Genomic DNA, 25,431 nt, shown 5'->3' with positions numbered 1-25,431 from the left:
AAAAAATAAGATTAACGACCGACTAAAAAACTAGCTGCTTTCACCCTTCACAGGGCTCTTCAGGTTTATTCTGAATAAACCTGAAGACCCCTGTGAAGGGTGAAAGCAGCTAGTTTTTTTAGTCGGTCGTTAATCTTATTTTTTCTATATATATATGCATGATAACATGTTGTACAAATGAACTATTTCGTAATTAGACACAGCAATGCATACATATATGTAGATAGCCACGCATATATCCAGACCTTTGCATATACATATATATGCACAACCATACACATACAATGCATACCAACAAACAGACGCCTACGTATATACGCATACACACATATATTCACAAACATATGACTACATCCCAGGTACATATACACACAAACGCACATATGCATACATTTCCGTATCCAAAATACTCACATAGTCACCTACTTAACATATTGATTTGTTCATATCAATGACATAGAACCATAATGTGCTTCAATATTATGGACCTATAGAAGCAACAAGTAATAGTATATGTATAATGTTTATGTTTTAGCTTAAAGTAAAGGAATCATATTCTTTAGGAAAATTGATAATCCTTTCAGAATTTGTTCGCGACATATTGACAAAAGACCTTTCATTTTACTTTCATTTGGATTTGTACGATAGTGATTTGGAACGTATTTTCTTTGTAAATCGTTCACTTCCACATTACTACAAGTAAAAAGATAATGAAATTCATTTCCAATATTTTCAAGGCAAAGGTTACATATCCTATCTACTTTTGGAATATTCTGCCACCTCCCAGTTTCAATGGAAAATTTCAAATTACACGTACGTAGTTTGGTAATAGGTAGTCTATTATTTTCTGACAATTTTATCAAATATTTTTCAAAACCGAATTCACACTTCGACGAATTATGAACTTCGGAAACCAATTTTGTATGAATTGATCTCGAAGTCTTTGTTTAAGGTGATTTTTAAAGAACATGTTATTCATACATATCTTATTTTCAAAAATGTATGAAAAACCAGATTCATCAAAAATACTTTTAACTTTACTAACCCTTTTAAAAGAATATGATTCAGTGTCGTGTAAATTAAGTGCCAATATACTGCTGAGTTTACTTTCATTACGCGTATCGATCAAATTATTCCAGAAACGTGCCATTCTAAGTTTAATATTTATTTCCATTGGGAACCGACCGATTTCTCCATATACCATAAAAGTAGAAGTGTTAGATCTGATTTTTAAAATTCTCTTACAGAATTTCAAGTGCGTCTGCTCTAGCGTTTTCAAAGTTTCAAAACCCCACACTTCTGAGCCGTATAGTAACATTGGCTCTACAACAGAATCAAAAAGCTGAATTTGTATGTCCATAGGAAGCGCATGATTCCGATTTTTTTTTGTAAAGTGCAAATAATGATTTTTGCGCTTGATCAATCAGTTTTTTTCGCGCTTTAGCGAAAGTTCCATTATAGTTAAATATAATACCTAAGTATGTGAAACAATCAACAATCTCAAGTATTACGTCTCCGAAAAAGAAGACATGATTTTGGTTACTTTTCCGCTTGCAAAATATCATAATTTTAGTTTTATCAGTATTTGCTTTCAATTTCAATATATTGCAATATTCCTGAAAAATATTCAATGCATTTTGTAATCCTTCCGGAGTTTCCGAGAAAAGAAGTGTATCGTCTGCATATAGCAAGACAAAAAATTCAATTAAAATATGCAGTTCATCAGATATTTTTACTTTCACTATTTCTAGCGGAACACATACAAGGGACTTAAAAAACGTTTCTAAATCGTTTAGGAACAAAGAGAAAAGGAACGGTGAAAGATGTTCCTCCTGCCTTTTACCCCAATAAATCACGGGAAGAAATCTGACGTATTTTCATTTTATTGTACACATGATTTAATATTAATATACATATTTTTAACAATCTGAAAACATTTTCCTTTGATACGACTATTATGCAATTTTTGCCACAACCCAGCTCTCCACACGGTGTCAAACGCTTTGCGAAAATCGATAAAAGTACAGTAAAGTTTTTTACCACTATTAAGATAGAGTTAAATTAGTATATGTAAAATAAAAACATTATCAGCAGTCGAGTGTTATGAAGTTGACCTAGATTATTACACTGATGTTTTGAAGTTGACCTAGATTATTACACTTATGTTATGAAGTTGACCTAGATTATTACACTGATGTTATGAAGTTGACCTAGATTATTACACTGATGTTATGAAGTTGACCTAGATTATTACACTGATGTTATGAAGTTGACCTAGATTATTACACTGATGTTATGAAGTTGACCTAGATTATTACACTGATGTTATGAAGTTGACCTAGATTATTACACTGATGTTATGAAGTTGACCTAGATTATTACACTGATGTTATGAAGTTGACCTAGATTATTACACTGATGTTATGAAGTTGACCTAGATTATTACACTGATGTTATGAAGTTGACCTAGATTATTACACTGATAATGCAGGACAAGTTTTGTTAACATATTTTAAGGTGTTTGGTAGTATTTATTGAACAAAGGTTACCAGCACTCTTTGAAGTGATTGGTGCACGCTTGGTGCGTATGTTCCACTGAAATAGTATTTGCACTCAATCTGCATTTTCAGGTTCTTCATGATTGACACTTAAGTATTGATAATACAAAGCAAATGTATGCAAGCTTATTGATATATTCCTATTTTTGATCATGATTAATTTATACAAATGCAGTAAGTGTCTATGCTGGCTTACATCATCTTAATCCTATTTTTTGTAAAATGATGTCATGATGCTTATTGTCATATAAATGATTGCAGTATTGATTATATCGTCAAGCTGTCTTGTAGAATGGACACCATTAGCACAGTACCATAGATCCTAGAGGTCTGACATGTGCCACACTTTCTGGTTGTCTCATTATACAATACATTAGCAAAATTTCCACCAGGTCCTTTAAGTTATGTTAATGATTTTAATACTAGTGATTTATAAGACATGACATATTGAGACTGATCTGATAAAAAATATTGACTTTAACTCTGCATCAAAACATATAAGGATGTGCTCTGTTTGTATTAAGGTTTAAAATAACAGAAAACCAAAGATTGAAAGTGAAACATGTCATTTATTTAATAGAATAAATGACGGTATAAAATCTCATCTTTTTACTTAATGTACACACTTGTACACATGTTAGCCTTTAATTTGCCCTAGAAAATTAGTATTAATGAGATGAGTATAACACTGAAGTTCTATAACCTAGAAACGCGTTGTTTTTTTGTTTTATGAAGTATAGCAGGTCCCCAGGAGGGAAAGAGCAGCCCCTGTTGTCAGGGACTGTATATGGTCTAGATGATCTATTGTTGTCTTCAGAAAATAAACAGCTCTGCGGTTCAACATAGTGCCGCTTATTGCGAGGTTACTGGCGCGATACCTGTCAGCATTTTGTTTTTAAATGCATAACATTTGCCTTTTTGTTCTTGAGCCATTCAAATATCACAATGACATTGTGGTCTTATTTGCATTTATTATTTTATAATCTATTCTTGTCGAAATAATAGGAATACACTTAAAATGTTATGTCTGAGCATCCTATTGTTAACATAATAATTTGAACCTGGGTCTATCTTAACACCTATATTCTCTTTAGCAGCCGTTTGTAAATGTGTGAAGTATTACTTTAGAATAGGCCGTTTAATCAGAAACGATTTTTCTCTCTGAAGTTATTTCTAAAATGTTTCTTTTTTCTTTTTTATATGTTGTTTTTTACCTGTTTGACTTAAAGTGATTTAAAATATGATTTCCTAAAACCACAAGCATCTGCATTTTGGCGAAGCACATTGACAGATTGTTTGGGACTAGGAGAATTCATTCCAGAAGCTCGCCTAGAGTAGCATCTAAATTCAACAGGAACTCCTGTTCGCGTAAAGCATTATGGGATATCATAACAAACCGTATGGTGTGCTATATATGTACTATATTTGTAGGTGTAGGTCCTATGTCGGCTACTCCGTACGGTGGGAGAATGGCTACCTATAATTAACATGTTTGTTCTATATTTGTAGGTGTACATTGTAGGTCCTACGTCGGCTACTCTGTACGGTGGGGGAATGGCTACCTATAATTAACATGTTTGTACTATATTTGTAGGTGTATGTCCTATATGTCGGCTACTCCGTACGTTTGGGGAATGGCTACCTATAATTAACATGTTTCTTCTATATTTGTTGGTGTATGTCCTATGTCGGCTACTCCGTACGGTGGGGGAATGGCTGCCTATAATAAACATGTTTGTACTATATTTGTAGGAGTATGTCCTATATGTCGGCTACTCCGCACGGTGGGGGAATGGCTACCTATAATTAACAAGTTTGTTCTATATTTGTAGGTGTAGTACCTATGTCGGCTACTCTGTACGGGGGGGGAATGGCTACCTGTAATTAACATGTTTGTTCTATATTTTTAGGTGTATGTCCTATATGTCGGCTACCCCGTACGTTTGGGGAATGGCTACCTATAAGTAACATGTTTGTTCTATATTTGTAGGTGGACATTGTAGGTCCTACGTCGGCTACTCTGTACGGTGGGGGAATGGCTACCTATAATTAACATGTTTGTTCTATATTTGTAGGTGTAGGTCCTATGTCGGCTACTCTGTACGGTAGAGGAATGGCGACCTATAATTAACATGTTTGTACTATATTTGTAGGTGTAGGTCCTATGTCGGCTACTCTGTACGGTGGGGAAAAGGCTACCTAGCACAAGATCTCACCCTTGGTCGGAGATGTAGAAGAGTAGGTATAACACAAATCTCACTTAAAAATGATGTCGTTGATGTCTTCTCTTTTGTTTAGATGGCTCGCATGTGATAGCGTCCTTGTGTTTTGACGCGAAGGTACATTTGACTTTTGTTACCATATGGTATTTACTGTCCTTGTACTTAAGCGATTGGCTTATTCTGTCCTTGTGTATTAAAATTACAATTATTCTGTCTTTGTGTATTAACGTTACAATTATTCTGTCTTTGTGTATTAACGTTACAATTAGTTTGTCCTCGTGTATTAACGTTACAAATATTCTGTCCTTGTGTATTACAGTTACAATTATTCTGTCTGTGTATTAACGTTACAAGTATTCTGTCCTTGTGTATTAACGTTACAAATATTCTGTCCTTGTGTATTACAGTTCCAATTATTCTGTCTGTGTATTAACGTTACAAGTATTCTGTCCTTGTCTATTAACGTTACAAATATTCTGTCCTTGTGTATTACGGTTACACTTATTCTGTCCTTGTGTATTAAAGTTAGAATTCTTCTGTCCTTGTGTATTAAAATTACAATTAATCTGTCTTTGTGTATTAACGTTACAAGTATTCTGTCCTTGTGTATTAACGTTACAATTATTCTGTCTTTGTGTATTAACGTTACAAGTATTCTGTCTTTGTGTATTAACGTTACAAGTATTCTGTCCTTGTGTATTAACGTTACAAGTATTATGTCCTCGTGTATTAAAGTTACAATTATTCTGTCCTTGTGTATTAAAGTTACAATTCTTCTGTCCTTGTGTATTAAAATTACAATTATTCTGTCTTTGTGTATTAACGTTACAAGTATTCTGTCTTTGTGTATTAACGTTACAANTCTTTGTGTATTAAAGTAACAATTCTACTGTCCTCGTGTATTAACGTTACAAATATTCTGTCCTTGTGTATTAAAATTACAATTATTCTGTCTTTGTGAATTAAAGTAACAATTCTACTGTCCTCGTGTATTAACGTTACGAATATTCTGTCCTTGTGTATTAACGTTACAAGTATTATGTCCTCGTGTATTAAAGTTACAATTCTTCTGTCCTTGTGTATTAAAGTTACAATTATTCTGTCCTGGTGTATTAACGTTACAATCATTATGTCCTTGTGTATTAACGTTACAATCATTATTTCCTTGTGTATTAACGTTACAAATATTCTGTCCTTGTGTATTAAAATTACAATTATTCTATCTTTGTGTATTAAAGTTACAATTATTCTGTCTTTGTGTATTAACGTTACAATTATTATGTCCTTGTGTATTAACGTTACAATTCTTCTGTCTTTGTGTATTAAAGTTACAATTATTCTGTCTTTGTGTATTACAGTTACAATTATTCTGTCTTTGTGTATTAACGTTACAATTATTCTGTCCTTGTGTATTAACGTTACAATCATTATGTCCTTGTGTATTAACGTTACAATTATTATGTCCTTGTGTATAAACGTTACTATTATTATGTCCTTGTGTATTAAAATTACAATTATTCTGTCTTTGTGTATTAACGTTTCACTTATTCTGTCCTTGTGTACTAACGTTACAATCATTATTTCCTTGTGTATTAACGTTACAATCAGTATTTCCTTGTGTATTAACGTTACAACTATTCTGTCCTTGTGTATTGAAATTACAATTATTCTGTCTTTGTGTTTTAACGTTACACTTATTCTGTCTTCGTGTATTAACGTTACACTTATTCTGTCCTTGTGTATTAAAGTTACAATTATTCTGTCCTTGTGTATTAACGTTACAATTATTATGTCCTTGTGTATTAACGTTACAATTATTCTGTCTTTGTGTATTAACGTTACACTTATTCTGTCTTTGTGTATTAACGTTACAATTATTCTGTCCTTGTGTATTAACGTTACAATTATTCTGTCTTTGTGTATTAACGTTACAATTATTCTGTCCTTGTGTATTAACGTTACAATTATTATGTCCTTGTGTATAAACGTTACAATTATTATGTCCTTGTGTATTAAAATTACAACTATTCTGTCTTTGTGTATTAACGTTACACTTATTCTGTCTTTGTGTATTAACGTCACAATTATTATGTCCCTGTGTATTAAAATTACAATTATTCTGTCCTTGCGTATTAAAGTTACAATTATTGTGTCTTTGTGTATTACCGTTACAATTATTATGGCCTTGTGTATTAAAGTTACATGTCCTCGTGTATTAACGTTACCCTTATTCTGTCTTTGTGTATTAACGCTACACTTTTTCTGTCCTTGTGTATTAACGTCACAATTATTATGTCCTTGTGTATTAAAGTTACAATTCTTCTGTCCTTGTGTATTAAAGTTACAATTATTCTGTCCTCGTGCATTAAAGTTACAATTATTTTGTCCTTGTGTAGGAACGCTTTGGTTATTTTGTCGTAGTATATCTTTTTTTTTTCATTTTGTCTTTGTGTATTAACGTTTTGGTTATTTTATTCTTATATGTTAACGTTTCGATTATTCTTTACGTTTTGCTTATTTTGTCATTGTGATTATTTTGCCAATCTGTATGAACGTTTTGATTATTTTGTCCATGTGAATGAAGGTGATGATCATTTTGTCATTGTGTGTTAAGGTTTTGATTATTTTGCCATTGTGTATAAACGTTATGATTATTTTGTCATTGTGTATTAAAAAATTGATTATTTTGTCCTTGTGTATTAACAATTTGATTATTTTGTCATACTGTATTAATGTTATGATTATTTTGTCATTGTGTATTAACAATTTGATTATTTGGTTGTGTATTAATGTTATGATTATTTTGTCATTGTGTATTAATGTTAGGTTTATTTTGTCCTTGTGTTTAAACGTTTTGGTTATTTTGTCATTGTGTATTAAAGTTTTGATTATTTTGTCATTGGGTATTAACGTTTTGGTACTTTGTCCTTGCGTGTTAACATTTTGGCTATTTTGTCCTTTTGAATGAAAGCCGCGGTGTGTTTAAGTCATATGTGTTGACGATTAGGTGGTCGCAGTACCAAAGTCCCCGAACAAATATTTTATGAAAGAAAATATACAAAACTCTCTACAATATACTCTACCTAGTCTGTACACAAGAACAATAAATACCACGTCATCACTAGAATAGGAACAATATAAGTCATGTCTTATATCGTACATCCTTGAAAATCAACTACTTTAACACCTTTTACTTTAAATTTTGCATCCAATCTTTTCCTTATGTGAAATTGTATATTTAAATGTTGTAGCCGCGCATTGCTGTACATGAGTTGTTGCACGCGCTGGGATTATTTCACGAACAATCAAGACCGGATAGGAATGCGTTCGTCGACATCAAGATCGAAAATGTGATTCCACGGAACAGAGGCAATTTTAATCGTTTTGGCCGCCGAACAGTAAACACTAGGGGAGTCCCGTACGATTATACGAGTATCATGCATTACAGTAACAAGGTAAGTTAAACAAGGAAAGTAACACTTAATTTGAGTAACAATTAACAAAATTTAGGTCGTCAGTTAAATCACTATTTTTATTCTACTTTAAAGAAAAAAATCCGAAACCTGCCTTATCCTCTTCGCATGAATGCAATGAATGTAGCTTTATTTTGAATTATATCTCAGAATAAATTATATAATTGATTTCCAATTAGCAGGAAGGTAGTCTTAAGATTATTTTGGTTTGCTGTTTTATTGTTTTAGCTGAGCTATATTTAACCCATTTTTGACTCCAGTTTCATCAATGTACCTCTAGTGGAAAAAAAGACGGAGCATGTTAGATGTTAAAGAGAAACCTCAGGACTATTAATAGTGAATTATTCCTTAATATCATTAATACTTCCATGTAGGGAAAAATAAATTAAAACAAATCTTCAGGAACGTCATCTTTGTGAAAATGAAGCCTCCGATCAGGTATTTGTTAATGTAGCAAATGTTTGTGTTCAGTGATCGCCGCGTGCACACAGGCAGGTTAACCTTGTTGGTTCTAGCCCAGTGGTCGTTGGGTATGGTTTGATAGCGCTTTATAAACTTTGATTAAAAAATGACAAATTATTATTTTTGAAAGTAAATTGTTTTTTTTAGAGATATTATTCTTTGCTGCTGCTGACTCGTAATGGTCAGCAGCAAGGCTCGGCTCATAGGTTGTACTCATCTTTATTGAGATTCGGACCATCGTCATAACCGTAGTTGTGTTCACGTTCCTGTCCTATGGAGGTGACGTGTGGTTGTAATGTTTGTGCGCTCCGCTACACAGGTCGTGTATCTTACCAACATGTCCTTATTTTGCTCTTGGAAGCAATTTGTTGCGGGTCCTTTTTGGTAAAACAAATATTTTATGTCATAAATGCTGCTTCCATCTTCTGCTACATTCTGTCATTTCTTGTTGTTGCAGGCATTTAGTTTGAATGGTGAATATACGATCATCCCTAAAGGTTCCGACAACAGGGATAAATACCTAGATAAGATTGGAAGGACACGGTACATGAGCCGGGGTGATAAAGCAGTGCTAAATATAATGTACAACTGCCCGTCACATACTGCCAGCGCTAAACCTACCTGTGAAGATTACCCATACAACTTTCCACCAGACGACCCGATATAAAGCAGTGTTAAATATAATGTACAACTCCCCGTCACATACTGCCAGCGCTAAACCTACCTGTGTAGATTACCCATACAACTTTCCACCAGACGACCCGATATAAAGCAATGTTAAATATAATGTACAACTGCCCTTCACAGACTGAGGACACTAAATCTACCTGTGAAGATTTCTTATACAACTTTCCATCAGACGACCCGATATAAAGATGGAAGAACGTTTGATTCCTCTACTGAAATATACCTATTCCGAATATCACGGTACTGTGAAATACAGCATACGACGGATTACACATGTGCTTAAAGTGGATGGCTATTCATGAGAATCAGTTAGAATATTTAAGTCATAAGCTCATTTGCTACGATTGGTAGTTTTATATAGTACCTTTGTTATATGACAATGATGTCAGTCATCGATATATTTACTAGAAAAAAAATAACCATTTTATATGACGTCAAATAGCTACGAAGGGTGACGCAGCATTGTTTGTTGTTACGTCATCGCTTTATGTACATCAGTATGTTGATTTTGTCGATTTCAATGTTACACTGAACGACAAAAGTTATTAGAAATTACAAATTGTCATTAGTTGTGCATCAGACATTCTCTGAATTCAGACAATAAAATAACCTCCAAAATGTATTCTAGAAGACAAAATAGTGAATAGTGACTGATGTTGTTGTATTGTTAACGTTACCTTCTGCTATATTGGTATATTTCCTGTAGAACCTAAATATCCTCCTTTAACACTTCTCAGTTTGACCTTTACTGCTATTCATTAGTCAATCTACAAGCGTGAGTAACAACCGGCTGTGTAATATTTCCTCGTGGCAAACACACAGCCGAAGTTATTTGTCATATGTTTGTAATTGATGCTAAATAAAAGATTTAAGGTAAAATAAAAATGTTTTGGCGAAGAAAACGTGTTTTTTACTCTATTTACCATGAAACAAAGTTGTATTACTGCGCACTGAAAAGGACATTGTACGGTGTAACCTGGTCATTGTCCACCTCATTTATCACCAATACTGCCAAAGACGTCGACATTGATATGTTACTTTAGTAATATCCAAAGTGATACATATCAAAATGAGGAATATTTCTATTCTTTTCTGCATTAGTTAAACACTCTATCCAAAGAAAAACTCGTGATGCTGCTTTATATAGGAAAACATAAACTTTCAATATAGGAATACACATGCTTTCAATATAGGAATATAATGCTTTCAATATAGGAATTATTCACATACTTACGAGGACGACCTCGAAATACGTAGGAAATACCTGAGTAAGAATAACAGAACGTACCCCCAACTTTGTTTGGAAACGACTTAATGATAATAATGAGGGGGAAAAAAGCATAAGCAATCGAAAATGTTTGATGGACAATGTAATAACAGGAAAGGAAATCAAGTGAAACCCTAATTGTGTGAGCGGACTTAAAGACTGATAATCCAATCCTTCTACTTACGAAGTTTAGGTGACACTCACGTTCGACCTTTGATCGTATTAAGGTAAGATGGCCTTTTGATCAAAATAATCACGTTGTACTGCTATCATTACGAGATCAGTAATTACTAGTAAGATAGCAAATTACAGATACAAGTTTACATCTTGTGAGTTAGTTAACTGTCCGAGTCTCTAGGTCGTTCCATAACAATTGGGGAATTCCTGAATAAGTGCAAGGTGATTAATATAGTACTTAAACTGTCCAGTGTCTCTGGTTGTTTCGTAACAAGAATGAAGTTCATAAGCACGACCTCGTAAAACGTAGAGAATTCCTGTGTACGACCTAATAACACGTAGAAAATTCCTGAGCACATGTGACCTGGTGGTCGGAAGGTGAAGTGGAGAGCGCACTTGCCTTTGACCAAGGCGGCCAGGGTTCGATTCCCCGACCGGACGTGAAAAGATTGGGGTCACCTGCCCGACCACGTCGGTTTCCTCTGGGTACTCCGGTTTCCTCTCACAAAGACCCCCCACGCGCAAATATTCGGGCCAACAAGAGTGATTAATATAAGTTGAAATAACTTGTTTCATAATTGTTGTAAAATAAATAAAGTTTACATTTTATCCTGAGCACATCCTAGTAACACGTAGGGAATTCCTAAGTATGACCTAGCAACATGTAGGGAATTCCTTAGTATGACCTAGCAACATGTAGGTAATTCCTAAGTATGACCTAGCAACTCGTAGGGAATTCCTAAGTATGACCTAGCAACATGAAGGGAATTTCTAAGTATGACGTAGCAATACGTAGGGAATTCCTAAGTATGACCTAGTAACATGTAGGGAATTCCTAAGTATGTCCTAGCAACACGTAGGGAATTCCTAAGTATGACCTAGTACCATGTAGGGCATTCCTCAGTATGACCTAGCAACACGTAGGGTATTCCTAAGTATGACCTAGTAACATGTAGGGAATTCCTAAGTATGACCTAGTACCATGTAGGGCATTCCTCAGTATGACCTAGCAACACGTAGGGAGCTCCTAAGTATGACCTGGCAACACGTAGGGAATTCCTAAGTATGTCCTAGCAACACGTAGGGAATTCCCGAGTACGACCTAGCAACACGTAGGGGAATTCCCGAGTACGACCTAGCAACACGTAGGGAATTCCTAAGTATGACCTAGTAACACGTAGGGATTTCCTAAGTATGACCTGGCAACACGTAGGGAATTCCTAAGTATGTCCTAGCAACACGTAGGGAATTCCTAAGTATGACCTAGCAACACGTAGGGAATTCCTAAGTATGACCTAGTAACACGTAGGGAGTTCCTAAGTATGACCTGGCAACACGTAGGGAATTCCTAAGTATGACCTAGCAACATGAAGGGAATTTCTGAGTATGACCTAGCAATACGTAGGGAATTCCTAAGTATGACCTAGCAACATGTAGGGAATTTCTTAGTATGTCCTAACAACACGTAGGGAATTCCTATGTATGACCTAGTAACACGTAGGGAATTCCCGAGTACGACCTAGCAACACGTAGGGGAATTCCCGAGTACGACCTAGCAACACGTAGGGAATTCCTAAGTATGACCTAGCAACATGTAGGGAATTTCTTAGTATGACCTAACAACACGTAGGGAATTCCTATGTATGACCTAGTAACACGTAGGGAGTTCCTAAGTATGACCTGGCAACACGTAGGGAATTCCCGAGTCCGACCTAGTAACACGTAGGGAATTCCCGAGTACGACCTAGCAACACGTAGGGGAATTCCCGAGTACGACCTAGCAACACGTAGGGAATTCCCGAGTACGACCTAGCAACACGTAGGGAATTACCGAGTCCGACCTAGCAACACGTAGGGAATTCCTGAGTCCGACCTAGTAACACGTAGGGAATTTCTAAGTACGACCTCGTCTAAACGATATAAGTAAAAGCGTGATGTAACATTACATTAATATGTATATATATATATATCAATGTAATATTCTTACCTCACGCTCGTGTCTGGAACTGATCCACGTGTGAGATTATGTAAACCAGCTAAGTTCTGCTTATCAACATAGCTATCTTTAATATCCTAGTTTGACTTAAACATATGATGTAGTATGAACATCATTAAATGTGTAGTCTTTCCTTGAGGATGCATTTGATAAGTGATTCATATTTAGTATCAACGCGTAGAAGGAAATAATTAACCAGGTGTTAAACATACTAAGATGACAAATGTTTGCGGATTACTCTGCATACTATTGTGTGCGGATATGTTCCTGATTCGTACAGACTGTTATACTGTCACGACTATACAACACAGAGACTTGTTGCAGACTACTTCAACGCGTATAGAACTGTTCCGGGAGGTAGGTGTCACGATAGTCATCAAATAGTGTTGATGTAAGAGTTTCGGTATGGACAGGTTCCCTGTATACAATGTACATACGTTCGCTATAGAGAAGCAGATGTAACGGTATAGAAAAGTTTACTTTGATAAATCTACGTCACAACAAAATACAATGAAAAAGTGAAATGATTAATGAACTTTTTATTCATTAATGCATAAATAGAGAGAGTAAAGAGCATATAAGTGTACATGTATACAAGAGCAAAAACTAAATACAAACAAACAAGAACTTTAGGTATATATATGGATGGCATATATGAAATTGGATAACAAACTGGTATTAATTGTAGTTTTAATACAACACAAGAATTACGCGTAATCATATGTGTCGCCTGCCCCGCTTTGTCAATATAATAAGCATTTGACATAGTACATAAGGAAACGGACCTAAACGCAAAATCATAACATTGATTTTTTTTTAAAGTCCAGAAATTTCAGGTTTTTATCCGAAAAAGTGCAGAAATCCATGAAATGGTTTTAGAGTAGTAGGCTCTACTACCCATGATACATGTATGATTGAGGTTTGGTTGGTGTAGCTCTTATACTTTGTCAGAAAGAGCCTAATATGCAACAGCTAAACGCAAAACCTTAACGTTGAGTTTTTTGCTAAGTCCAGAAGTTTGAGGTTTCTAGCCCAAAAATACAGAAATCGTTGAAATGCTAGGAAAGAGTGTAATGCATTCAGCTAAACATCCCATGATACACCTATGACCCAAGTTTGGTTGCTCTAGCATTTCTGCTTTGTCAGAAACAGCCTAATATGTAAGAGCTAAACGCAAAATAGAAGTCCAGAAGTTTGAGGTTTCTAGCCCAAAAATACAGAAATCGTTGAAATGCTAGTAAAGAGTGTAATGCATTCAGCTATACATCCCATGATACACCTATGACCCAAGTTTGGTTGCTCTAGCATTTATACTTTGTCAGAAACAGCCTAATATGTAAGAGCTAAACGCAAAACAGAAGTCCAGAAATTTGAGGTTTTTACCCAAAAAATGCAGAAATCAATAATTGATGCAGAAATCAATGAAATGTTTTTAGTGAAGTAGGCTCCACTACCCATGCTTCATCTATGATCGAGTTTTTGTTGGTGTAGCTTTGTCACAAACAGAGCTAAACGCAAAACCTTAACATTGTTGACGCCGCCGCCGTCGGAAAAGCAACGCCTATGTGACTTTCCGACATCCGTCGTAGGCGACACAATAAAACTAGTTCATCCACAACTAAACACGCCTACGTATCGTTCCCGGATACGCCTCTGAAAGCAAGCACATCATCAGATTATGATTGTTGGGCTAACGGATAAACATAACGTTTTCCAGCGATCTGCATGGCTGTTTCGGGCTTGGTACCGGCCTGAACCACAGCAGTAGCACCTGTGGGTCGGAAACATTTAGCGGTGTATCCGCGCCCCGATAAGCCCGCTAGACATATAGCGTCAGTTAACACAGAAGTCACGTATTCTGCCTGTATAGCACGGTATGGACGAACCAAAGATGTGAATAAATGTGAATTGTCAATAACATCACGAAAAACATCAGTCCGGTTTAAGTACACTTTGAGAGCATTGACGGGGTCGAGTTTAGGATTACTCGAAACAGGTATCCGGACTTCAAAACCTGTACGGTCGTAATCGTTCATGACACCAAACAACGTTACAGTCATGGACCCGTCGTTATTGAATGACACCTGGTCTTTAAATAAAATTAAGTTTTCGGGTTGTAATGTGTCGGCATTAAACTTCACACCTCTTGGTGCTAGGTCGGAACGCCTTGTCATAAGTACCAAGGCCATAAGAGTTATCGCCCTTAGTCTTAACTAATTCACGGTGAACACACTATCCTCCGGCCAGGAGTTGAACAACGAATAAAATGGTTGGCAGAACATTAATTCGTTTTTCCAGGTTCTGAAGTTCCCGACTTAACCAGCGCAGTATTGAGAACACGTAAATCTGTGTTACGTAGATCCACGCATTATATAGACATGCAATTGCAGCGGACATAGTAGTAAGTACAGATTTAGGCCTAGTGTCCGCCACTCGACACAGAAAATCCACAAATAACGGTATGTTATCCGGCAAGGGGGAAACACCTCATTTTTTGATTCACAAAAACTCTTGAGTTGTGTCACTTGTCTATTATATAAGTCCATCGTTGATACAGCCCATGAAAGGGGGGCATGTTTAGCTGCTCGCTGGGACCATCCTTTCTTTAAGAGTTTATCGCACCACAGATTCTACATGCGAACAGCTTCCATCTCTTGTTTCGTAGGGGCTCTGGAAGAGCGGACATTTTTTGACATGAGTTGATGTTGTTTGGTATTCGTATTGGTCGCGCTATCGACATGTGTTTTAACCTTTGTGTGAATCTTTGTGCTGGCCAGTATGGCGCGATTATAGTGACATTGGCTCTTTGTTGTTGTATTTTGTCTAAATATCTGGTAATAAGACGAAACGGAGGGTTTATGTAATTGTTCTCGGTCGCCCAGTCTTGTTGGGCTAAGGCATCTATTCCGCTGCTGAATGGATCTGCGTAGCGGCTGTTGTATTTTGTAAGCTGTGTGTTGGTCATTGACGCGAACCGATCGACTGTAAGCGGACCCGATAGTCTGTCCAAAAGTTGCCATATTAATGGATTCAGTTTCCACTCGTACATGTCCGAGAGTCGGGACAGTCTGTCCGCCTGAATATTTAAATTGCCGGCCAGGAAACGGGCTGTAAGATGGATATGATTTTCCACTGCGGTAGCCCATATAGCTTCCGCCCGATGAGACAACTCTGGGCTGGGCCCGCCTTTGAAGTTTATATAGGCTACACAACTGATATTGTCCGACACTATCTGCACAGACTTTCGTTGAAGCAGCGGTAGAAAACTGTTTAAACCTAATAAAACTGCCATCATCTCTCTGTAGTTTGAGCTTTTCCTGGACATACGAAAGTTCCAAAAACCCTGGGCCTCGTGTCCCTGACAATGAGCGCCCCACCCCAGGCCGCTCGCGTCCGTGGTAAGCTGGGTGTCTATCATTTATCTAAGGATTCCTTCCACCAAATTAAGTCCTCCTTTGATGCACAGTTCAACGCAATGATATCTTGCCACGAAGACCTGTGTTTGAGCTGTCTATACAAGTTTCTTAATAATAACTTAGCTGGTAAGATAGCCCTGGCCATGGACACACATTGACCGGTTATCCTAGCTAAGCCTCGTGCTGATAGTTTTTGGCTCTTTAATGCTCTTGCAATATCGTGTTTGAGTTTACGTATCCGATCACCAGGAATCTTTATCCAAACGTTACCGTCATCCTTGTCGGTACTGATGATGTATCCGATATACTGTTTATTACATGATGGACATAGATCAGACTTGTCACTTTTTTTATCTGAATGCCCAACTCTAACAGAGTGTTCAACACGAATGTTGTCCGTTTTCCGATATGAGCGTCCGAAGCGGAAAGAAGAAAGTCATCCACATATACCGATAAATTGATAGCAAGAGAGCGGAGATATGAAATAATGGGTTTCAGACATTTGCAGAAATAGTATGGACTGAGTGATAATCCGAACGGCAGATTGTAAATTTGAGTTTACGCAAGTCAATAATAAGTCTATAATTTTTATTCTTTTTAGGTACGGCAGAAATAGGCGATACACAAAATGGTTTATGTGACACTTTGCTAACAACACCCCAACGTTGTAAAGTTTCAAGCATAGTCAATAAAGTTCACCTCTCCCACCGAAAATTGTTTATTAGGAAATTCAAAGGGCTCTATATCACCAATAAAGTCAATGTCTATCCACTTGTTTAGGTGGTTACTTACATTACCAGCTATAAACTCGGGCATAGTCTAGCGGTTGAGCTAGTTATTCTCGATCCTCGGTTCTGGGTGCAGAGTTGTCTCCTCTTTCAAACCGTCGAAAACCCCGATTGCTCCCCTAAAACCACCTCGATAACCGGAATTACCTCTAGTTACCGCTTGTAGATACGTTTGAACCTCTAGAGTAGCGTCCTCTAGCGGCTGATATTTCAGCAGCTTTTCTTAAATTATCTAATGACTGATCAGAAAATGATGCCTGATTTTTCCCAAAACATTTTAAAAGACTAGTAGTATTGTCCTCCAAATTACTTTTCACATTTAAACTGGTGTATTATGACTGCAGAAAGTTGATTTTGGCCTGTAATATCGCGAACAACGCCTCAAATTCACGGGAAATGTCATGGTTATCACCGAATTTATCGCACAAAACAGATAGCTGCTTGAGTGCCGTTTCCGTGTATCTGGCCGATTTAGTCAAAATATGAAGGGGGACCTGGCATTCTTTAGTGATCCCTGTTTTGGAGTCGAATACACGAAGCTCATTAGGTAGTCTGACTTTGTTGAGAGTATCCTTTAATGATTCGAACTATCTCTGAATGTCGGAAGCATCGGTGATGGGACCGACAGGCAATCCACCTCGCCCAGGAGGGGAGAAATGTGCGTGTACACCGCTGTATAACTGATCACGCTGTCCTGTGTGTAAAATATCGTTTCTTTCTAATTCTGACAGCCTCACATTAAATTTTACCTGTCCACAACTGATTTTGTCAACTTTTTCGTTTATCTGCCCAAGACATTTCATCATAGCTGCCACATTCGCTTCTTTTTCGCCGAATCCAGCGACTCAACGTCGGGTCCACCAGCCAGTGAAGTTGCACTTGGCATAATGACAACAATACACGGTTGACCCGTATTAGGTCAACCGGGGTACAGGATAAATATACCATGGGAAATTACCAGAGCAATATTAGGATTTAACAATCTGATAAGTACCTATATGGCTACTTTAGTGAATATAACTCTTCACATATAACTAAATATCAAGGTAAAGGCTAAGTGTTTTTTTTTAACACAAACAGGAATTGGAAACTTCTTTGCGAGCTTTCAAAATAATAATAATAATAATGATATACAGCATTTATATAGCGCCCTATATAATTTGTAAAATTACTCTAAGGCGCTTTACAACATATGGATAATAGTAATGGTTATAATTGTGAAAACAAACAACAAAGGCTTTCAATCACTTTCATACATTTAACAAGCAATGTGCACATAATTGAACAAATTTTATGGAAATTAAATGTAGTGTTTATCGTCTACCTACAATTATGGCAGCCAGATCCGACGCCAAACCTCTTAAGTTGTTCACGTTGTATTCTGTTTTCCTACCAGTTGACCCAGGATGTCTGCAAGCCATCTTGATACACTGTAGCCTATGAAACCAATGTCATCCACAATATGACGTAATGGATAGCCTGGCTTGTGGATCTTGGGAGCACAGTATATGCGTTGAGTTTTTTTATACAGAGTAGACCTTTTTATATTGTTCTTCACTGATAGTGCCCTCGTTCTTCCTCTTTATGAGAATAGTGCTTAATTTACGTTGGGTTTTTTTCAGCACCCCGTACAATGTATGCTTCATTGTCACTAAGCATGGTGGTTATCTTTTCTTCATAGTCTACACTAAGGGTGGAAGGGATAAACATGCTACCGTCCCCCTGACTACCTGCAGTTTAAGTGTGCGATTGGACGAAATATCTCTTTGAATGTTGACAGCTGACTATACTGGTTTGGTATACTGTTGCTAAGTGAGTTGTTTTCAGCAATAAAGAGTCGAGACACCGGTCATTTTTATTCTTTGCTTGATGACTTGTTCAAGGGTCTACATGTAATCTTTCTTTTGTTTTCGTTTTCCCTAAATTCATCTATCTTGAGTTTGAGATGCGATTGTATTGACACTTCGGGTTTTGTTGTTTTTGTTCGGTATTTTCTTTTCACTGCTCAGGTGCAAATAAAGCGACAATAAAATAATTGTATGCTTTTGTACACCATTTGGTACATGTACTGAATTATTACAATAACCTCATAACAGATTAATCCTAGATGACTATGAATTGGTCTGGGGTTGATACTATAGTGTCAGTGCTAAACAAAGACTGTTGCATTGTAGAACGAAACACAAATTCGCCTTTAGGTCTTCAGCCAGGTGACACGTGACACCAGTACAACTGCTCTGGGTTGTTCTTATTGTATTGAGTATTTAACTAAATATTGTTGTGTGTCTTTAAGTTGTTTTATTCTAGCTAAGTTAGACAAAACTGGAGATATTAACATTATTTTTTATTGTGTTTAACGTCCTAACAAAAGCTAAAGCCGTCTACAGACGAGAATAACATAACAATGACAAGTATTGTTTTATATATATTATATATATATGTATGTAGCAATTGTTTGTTGACCTTGTGATTTTATGGTTTCTATATTGGGTTTCTTTGTCAAATTTAGATCCTAGATAGAAAGCGAGCAGGGAGACAGTCTCACCAGTCGATAGACGAAGTGATAGAAGATGCCTCAGGTTGGTACATTTCTATATAATTAAAAACAATACGAGAATACCAAAAATGTCAAAAAATCGTTAAGTAGAACTCAAAATCAATAAAAAGACCAAATATCAACAGAGGTAAGATTTACCTAGAGACCCTTAAAAAAGCACAAGGAAAGTAAGACTAGTGTTACGATAAAACGACAAAAGACACTTATGATTTCTATCAAAATATCGACCCTCATATCTCACAAAAAATGACATATTTCACTCTGAGATATTGATGGCGACCATAAAATAATTATTTTTTCTTATCAATACTCACCTGATGGGAATATCAGATACAGTCCCTGGCGGTGTGAATCCGTGAATGGATTGTTTACGCTGTTTATATTTTTCTTTTCCTGTTTAATGGCGTTGCGTTATATGTTGTTGAGTAAATGTTGCTTTTGTTGATGTAGTGAGAAAATTGTGTTGCCGTTGTTATGTCGTATTTTTATCTTCGTGTGATGACAATGTTGTTATTTTGTCTTCGTGGGTGACAATGTTGTAATTTTATCTTTGTGTGGTGACAATGTTGTATTTGTATCTTTGTGTGATGACGATGTTGCATTTTTGTCTTTGTGTGGTGACAATTTTTTTTGTGTCTTTGTATGGTAACAATATTGTATTTTTATCCTTGTGTGATGACAATGTTGCAATTTATCTTTGTGTGGTGACAATGGTGTATTTTTGTCTTTGTGTGATGACAATGTTGTAATTTTATCTTTGTGTGATGACAATGTTGTAATTTTATCTTTGTGTGGTGACAATGTTGTATTTGTGTCAATGTTGTATTTCTGGCTTTGTGTGGTGACAATGTTGTATTTGTGACAATGAAAACATTTGTGACAATGTTGTATTTGTGACAATGTTGTATTTCTAGCTTTGTGTGGTGATAATGTTCCAATTTTTGGCTTTGATGTCATGACGTTGAATTATATATTTAATACTTTAATTGTTTTTTTAGAGCCGGGGACGTTTTCTTCTGCCACTTTCCTTCCGGACCAGGGCGCGATTGCTTATGAGGGAGATATGCTTATGAGAGTACCCCAGTTTACCGAAATGCAGCAGGACGCGTAACTATAATACTGTTTTATTGTTCATGTCAGTTCTATTCATCCAGAGATATTTGAGAAAAGAAATGCATATTGTTGACAACACGTTTATTTTGTGTGAAAACATCATGATTTCTTATTAATGTCAAACTATCCGTTTAAGAACAAGTACATGCATTGTAGAAACAAAATAGAGAGAGACCGGCTTATATTGTGTCATTCAAATTCAGTAAGTTCAAGATATTCTTTTTATGATTTCCCGTGATCCCATGATATCCAATGATATCCCATGATATCCTATTAGTGACTGTGAGTAGGTGGATAACGAAACTGCTTTTCACCAAGGCGATTTAGATTCGATTCTCCGTTAGGTTGTGAAAAAGTAAGGGGTCACCTGCCCGACCACGGATTCTCCGGTTTCCTTCCATATTAAGACCTCACACGCGCTAACATCTGACCCAACAAGAGTGATTAATATAAGTTGAAATCACTTGTTTCATAATTGTATTTAAATAACGTTGATCTTTTATAGTGACTGCAATTTCGCTGATTTCTCATGAATCCATATTAGTACCAGTGATTACAGCTGGCTATCATCAATGCTCCATAATTAGGTAACTGTCTGTTTGTGTGAGTTTTATGATGTCTGTGGGTGTTATATGCTTTCATTCTAACGACTTAATAGGGCGGCTGAAGAGATGGCGCATTCCATGAATTTAGTTCGGGAGGCACAAGCGCTAGATGAAACGCTACATAAACGTTTTCACTTCCACTGGCCGGAAGTGCATCTGCAGCAGCACAATGGTCACATCCGCCGGAAACGGGCGGCCAGACGTACAGAGAGACGCTACTGGCCAGACGGTGTGATCCCCTTAAGGCTATCAGGGCGAGGCTTCAGTAAGTTATCATAAAATGGTCATTCCTCTCACAAGGTTTTGCCATATGCCATGGTTTACCGTTGTTGTAACTTATTATAAATTTGAAGAAAAACAGAACGAAAAACACTTGCATTGATATGTATGATATTTTGAAGGAAGACGGGAAACACGACGGATGGCGAGAGGGTTAAATCAGATCTCGGAAAAAACTTGCATCTGTTTCAGAAGGATAAGTAGATCGGCTGCAAGACGCAAGGTCCCACATGTACGCGTATTAGAAGGAAGAGGGTAAGCGTAGATCTATATATATCAATATATACCATACCGGGCAGAGTTCTGTTATCTAAAGAAACCTTGATAACAAGTATTCCGTATCATATGACATGTGAAAGGCAAACGAGTCGACATGCATTGCTTGTACAAGAAGCTGCGCCATGACGAGTAATGTAGGGATATACCTAGGGCACAAAGCACTGATAAAATATATCAGAAACACCAACACCTCCAGGCACAATATATACATCATATACTTAAATTGCAATAGAATAGAGATGCCCTAAATAATATGATATTGTGATTACAAAGATTTATTATACTGTATAACAGAGGCAACATATATATTATCCCAATAAGGTCAGAGCTTAACCTGATTACTTCGGTAGATTAAACCACGATCCGTTGCTAATAAAAAAAACTACTACACGTAAACGAATAATATTAGAATATGCAGAAATGCATGTAAAATGAATTATTTTTACGGAATCCAAATGTGTAAGACAGATCTCCTTTACATGTTTCTATCTAAAATGAGATCCCATGTTTCTGTAGGTGTAGATCCTTTGTCGGGATGTCTGTCCGGGAACAACATTCAACACTATCCCAGGACCTGGTCCTCGGAAAGAGGTGCCGGACGGTAAGCATGCTATGTAATAAAGGTGTTCGACTGAAGTTGTATATGTTTTATAAAATCTATTAGGTTTAATCAGATTTCCTGGCATGGAAGGACCGTGATGTGATGACGTGACGTCCGTCTTCCATCGGACATTCATTTCAGATTGCTCACTTACGATCTCTGCAACATGTCGTTGTTATTAAAACTTATCAATCGCCATACTTGTACCTGTCCTTTGAAGGTTACAGAAGAGAGACCGGATTTCAAAGCAAGCCAATTTTACCGTTATGCTGCTGTTCTACTTCTGTTGATATACACCAAAGGATCAAACTAGTTATACTTGAGTAATCCGCAAGGTGGCACACACTGAACTTTCAATGTTGTCATGACATATTCCAGGGGTGCGGAGAAAGTCAGTTAAATTTCGAGGATGTTTGACATATACCGTTCCCTTTCAAAAACGGTATATAAATTACCAATGACTAAACTAAGCTTAATCATCTAGTTATATAATGTGATGAAGGGATATCATGTTGGTAAATGCTCTTGACCAGTTTTTCATGTCAAAACTGTTAAAGGTTGCAATCTTATAGATACATTCTTCTGACAAGAATCAGTCGTCACTCGTTGAGGAACCGATGTTTGAATATAATATTACCATCACTAGTCATTTGTTTGATTTCGTCTGTGAAAAATAGCATGTATAATGTTAAAACCCCTGGCAGGATTAGTCAAAACTCAATACAGCTTAGTTAGTAATGTAACAATTTTCTATGAAAGAAGAAATTGGAAACATCAACTTAAAATTAAAAGCGAGAATTTATTATTAAAAACAAACTATAGAAAAAGAATTAAGTTTTTGAAACGGAACTTAAACGATTAATCGGAAATAAAGATACATTATGTTTTGGTTGTCGTGTACTTTCAGTCCATCGTGTTCTCACATGAAATACTACACGCTATCGGATTGTTCCATGAACATGCTCGGCCGGACCGGGACAAGTATGTAGAAATTCTCCTGCAAAATGCAGTAAACACCAGTCTCATCAACTTTAACCGTATAAGCTCCAGAGCTATCAATACCAGAGGTGTGGACTACGATTATCTCAGCATCATGCATTATGGGAGTAGGGTAAGTTGATATTTTTGGAAGATAGGTCTGGGTAAAAAGTGATGTAAGCATATAACATTGTGAATTTCCTTATATTTTATATAAATGCTTCCTTATGATAATAATTTAACTGCGTCAAGAACATAAATAGCAAACAAAGCATATATCTCTGTATATATCTCTGTATATCCGAAGATGCTGTTTTTTGGTTTTGTGTGAGTTTTAAGAGTTAATTATCACTTTTAGAAATGAAGGTAGCATTAATAGTTTAAATGAAGACATCGCTTTACAAAGAGTGTTTCAGTTATTTCAACATCGAGAAACGAAATGTGTCTTATAATTATAATGGTATCATATTTCATATTTGATCTTCATACTTCATAGTTCATACTTGTTTTTATATTGCATTTTGTTTCCGTGAGATGCCCTGTTGGAAACAATCTTGAAATAGCACCATATTGTGGGTCAACAATGTAATTTCCTTTTCCCGTATTTGTGTCATCTCAATCGTGTTATATCTCACATGTTTGTATCTGCCCTGGCGCTCGATTCCGACCTCACTTGTTGGTTAACGGGTGTCTATATATTACTATTTTTACTTTCAGGCATTCAGTAAAAATGGTGATTTTACCATAGTTCCACGTCCTGACACCCACAGAAAGCAGTATCTAAACCGAATCGGCCGAGCCCGCAGAATCAGCGAGAAAGATGCTGAAGTCATTAATCTTATGTATAATTGTAGCATGCCACGCCCATGCAAACCCACGTGTTCTGAATATCCTTATAGACTTTGATTGTTTCGTATCAAAACATTTATATCGAATAAATTGTTAGGATTTTGGTTTAGTTTGTTAGTGTTTTACGTCCTGTTAACAGCTATGGTCGTTTAAGAACGTGCCAGGTTTTGGTGGTGAGGGAAAGCCGGAGTTCCCGGAGAAAAACAACCGACCTACGGACAGTACGAACCAGTGGTGGACGGCTAGTGGAAGCAGAATTTCAGACGCCTCAATAACTTGGCCACCGCGGCCCCATGATTTGTCAGGAAAGTACTTTCATACCAATAATGGAAGTGACGTGTTGACGTGATGACGTGATGTGTTGTTTATAAATTATAGGTGTTAAGGTTTTGTTGGAGTTATTCATACATTAAAAATCATCAAAATTAAAATGACTGATCTTTGATTTCGTGTCAAAACTTATCAAGATTAAATTATATATCAACGCTTACGTTTCAATAATTAAAACATGATGCAATATATGTGTATACCATCATAACTATTTACTAGTTGATATATTTTAAAGTGGAACTTTCTAATGTGGAGATTGAATAATAAAGGACTTCCTACTTTGACAACAAGCCTTCCAGTTTCAATTTATTACAAGTTGTCAGTAATCTGAAAACATCGGCCATCTCAAACATTTTTGAACAAAAATAAGTGTGTCGACATTACAGTAAGACTTTGCTTTACCTTCCCTAACAGAAGTTAAGGATGGCAAACAACGGGGTAAGACATTTACCAGAGTTTAATCTGAGTGATCCCAGTACAGGGGCACCGGAATAGGAACAATACAAACGGAGTGTTATTATACATCTAGACGCACTAGGACTGGATGACAAGCCAGGTCGACGAAAGGTAGGAGTCTTGTTATCTAACATGGGAAGAGAATCGGTGACAATTTACGATTCGTTTGTATGGGCCCCAGCCGTGGAGGCTGACGCGGCAAACAACATAGCTGCACAACTTGGGGAAGACAAATACAATCTAGATACAGTGATCGCTAAATTTGACATTTTGGTGTACATACATTCAGGAACATTAAGCGGCAAGAGTTTTTAAACACAAAGAGAAGCTCACTGTCT

At 36.5% G+C, this 25,431-nt stretch overlaps 2 protein-coding genes across 6 annotated transcripts in view; both read left to right on the top strand.

Annotated features, from left to right (window-relative positions):
- LOC110456259 (zinc metalloproteinase nas-15-like) overlaps nucleotides 1–10,294 on the top strand; it is a 42,933-nt gene extending 32,639 nt beyond the window's left edge. For all 5 annotated transcript variants that reach the window (XM_021506874.1, XM_021506875.1, XM_021506871.1 and 2 more), the window contains 3 exons: nucleotides 4,712–4,796; nucleotides 8,032–8,235; nucleotides 9,173–10,294. In XM_021506874.1, the coding sequence (XP_021362549.1) occupies nucleotides 4,712–4,796; nucleotides 8,032–8,235; nucleotides 9,173–9,382 (499 nt within the window). In that variant the 3' untranslated portion in view covers nucleotides 9,383–10,294. The remainder of the gene's footprint in view (nucleotides 1–4,711; nucleotides 4,797–8,031; nucleotides 8,236–9,172) is intronic.
- Nucleotides 10,295–13,103: 2,809 nt separating this feature from the next.
- Nucleotides 13,104–24,426, top strand: LOC110456261 (zinc metalloproteinase nas-1-like). Its single transcript, XM_021506876.1, has 8 exons — nucleotides 13,104–13,199; nucleotides 19,556–19,625; nucleotides 20,602–20,710; nucleotides 21,375–21,586; nucleotides 21,723–21,855; nucleotides 22,396–22,480; nucleotides 23,388–23,591; nucleotides 24,176–24,426. The coding sequence occupies exons 1-8, from the start codon at nucleotides 13,104–13,106 to the stop codon at nucleotides 24,362–24,364; spliced, it is 1,098 nt and encodes a 365-aa protein (XP_021362551.1). The 3' UTR covers nucleotides 24,365–24,426.
- Nucleotides 24,427–25,431: the final 1,005 nt, after the last annotated feature.

This window comes from Mizuhopecten yessoensis, unplaced genomic scaffold, assembly GCF_002113885.1.
Source record: "Mizuhopecten yessoensis strain PY_sf001 unplaced genomic scaffold, ASM211388v2 scaffold8593, whole genome shotgun sequence".
Classification (NCBI taxonomy): domain Eukaryota; kingdom Metazoa; phylum Mollusca; class Bivalvia; order Pectinida; family Pectinidae; genus Mizuhopecten; species Mizuhopecten yessoensis.
This window is presented reverse-complemented; position numbering and strand designations above follow the sequence as displayed.

Bases quoted from the DNA above. Each gene is read 5' to 3' on its own strand.
- LOC110456261 (XM_021506876.1), top strand. From the start codon at position 13,104: ATGTTCCTGATTCGTACAGACTGTTATACTGTCACGACTATACAACAC. The intron at 19,626-20,601 runs GTTGGTACATTT...TTGTTTTTTTAG, and splicing joins AGTGATAGAAGATGCCTCAG to AGCCGGGGACGTTTTCTTCT. The intron at 21,856-22,395 runs GTAAGCGTAGAT...ATGTTTCTGTAG, and splicing joins CGCGTATTAGAAGGAAGAGG to GTGTAGATCCTTTGTCGGGA.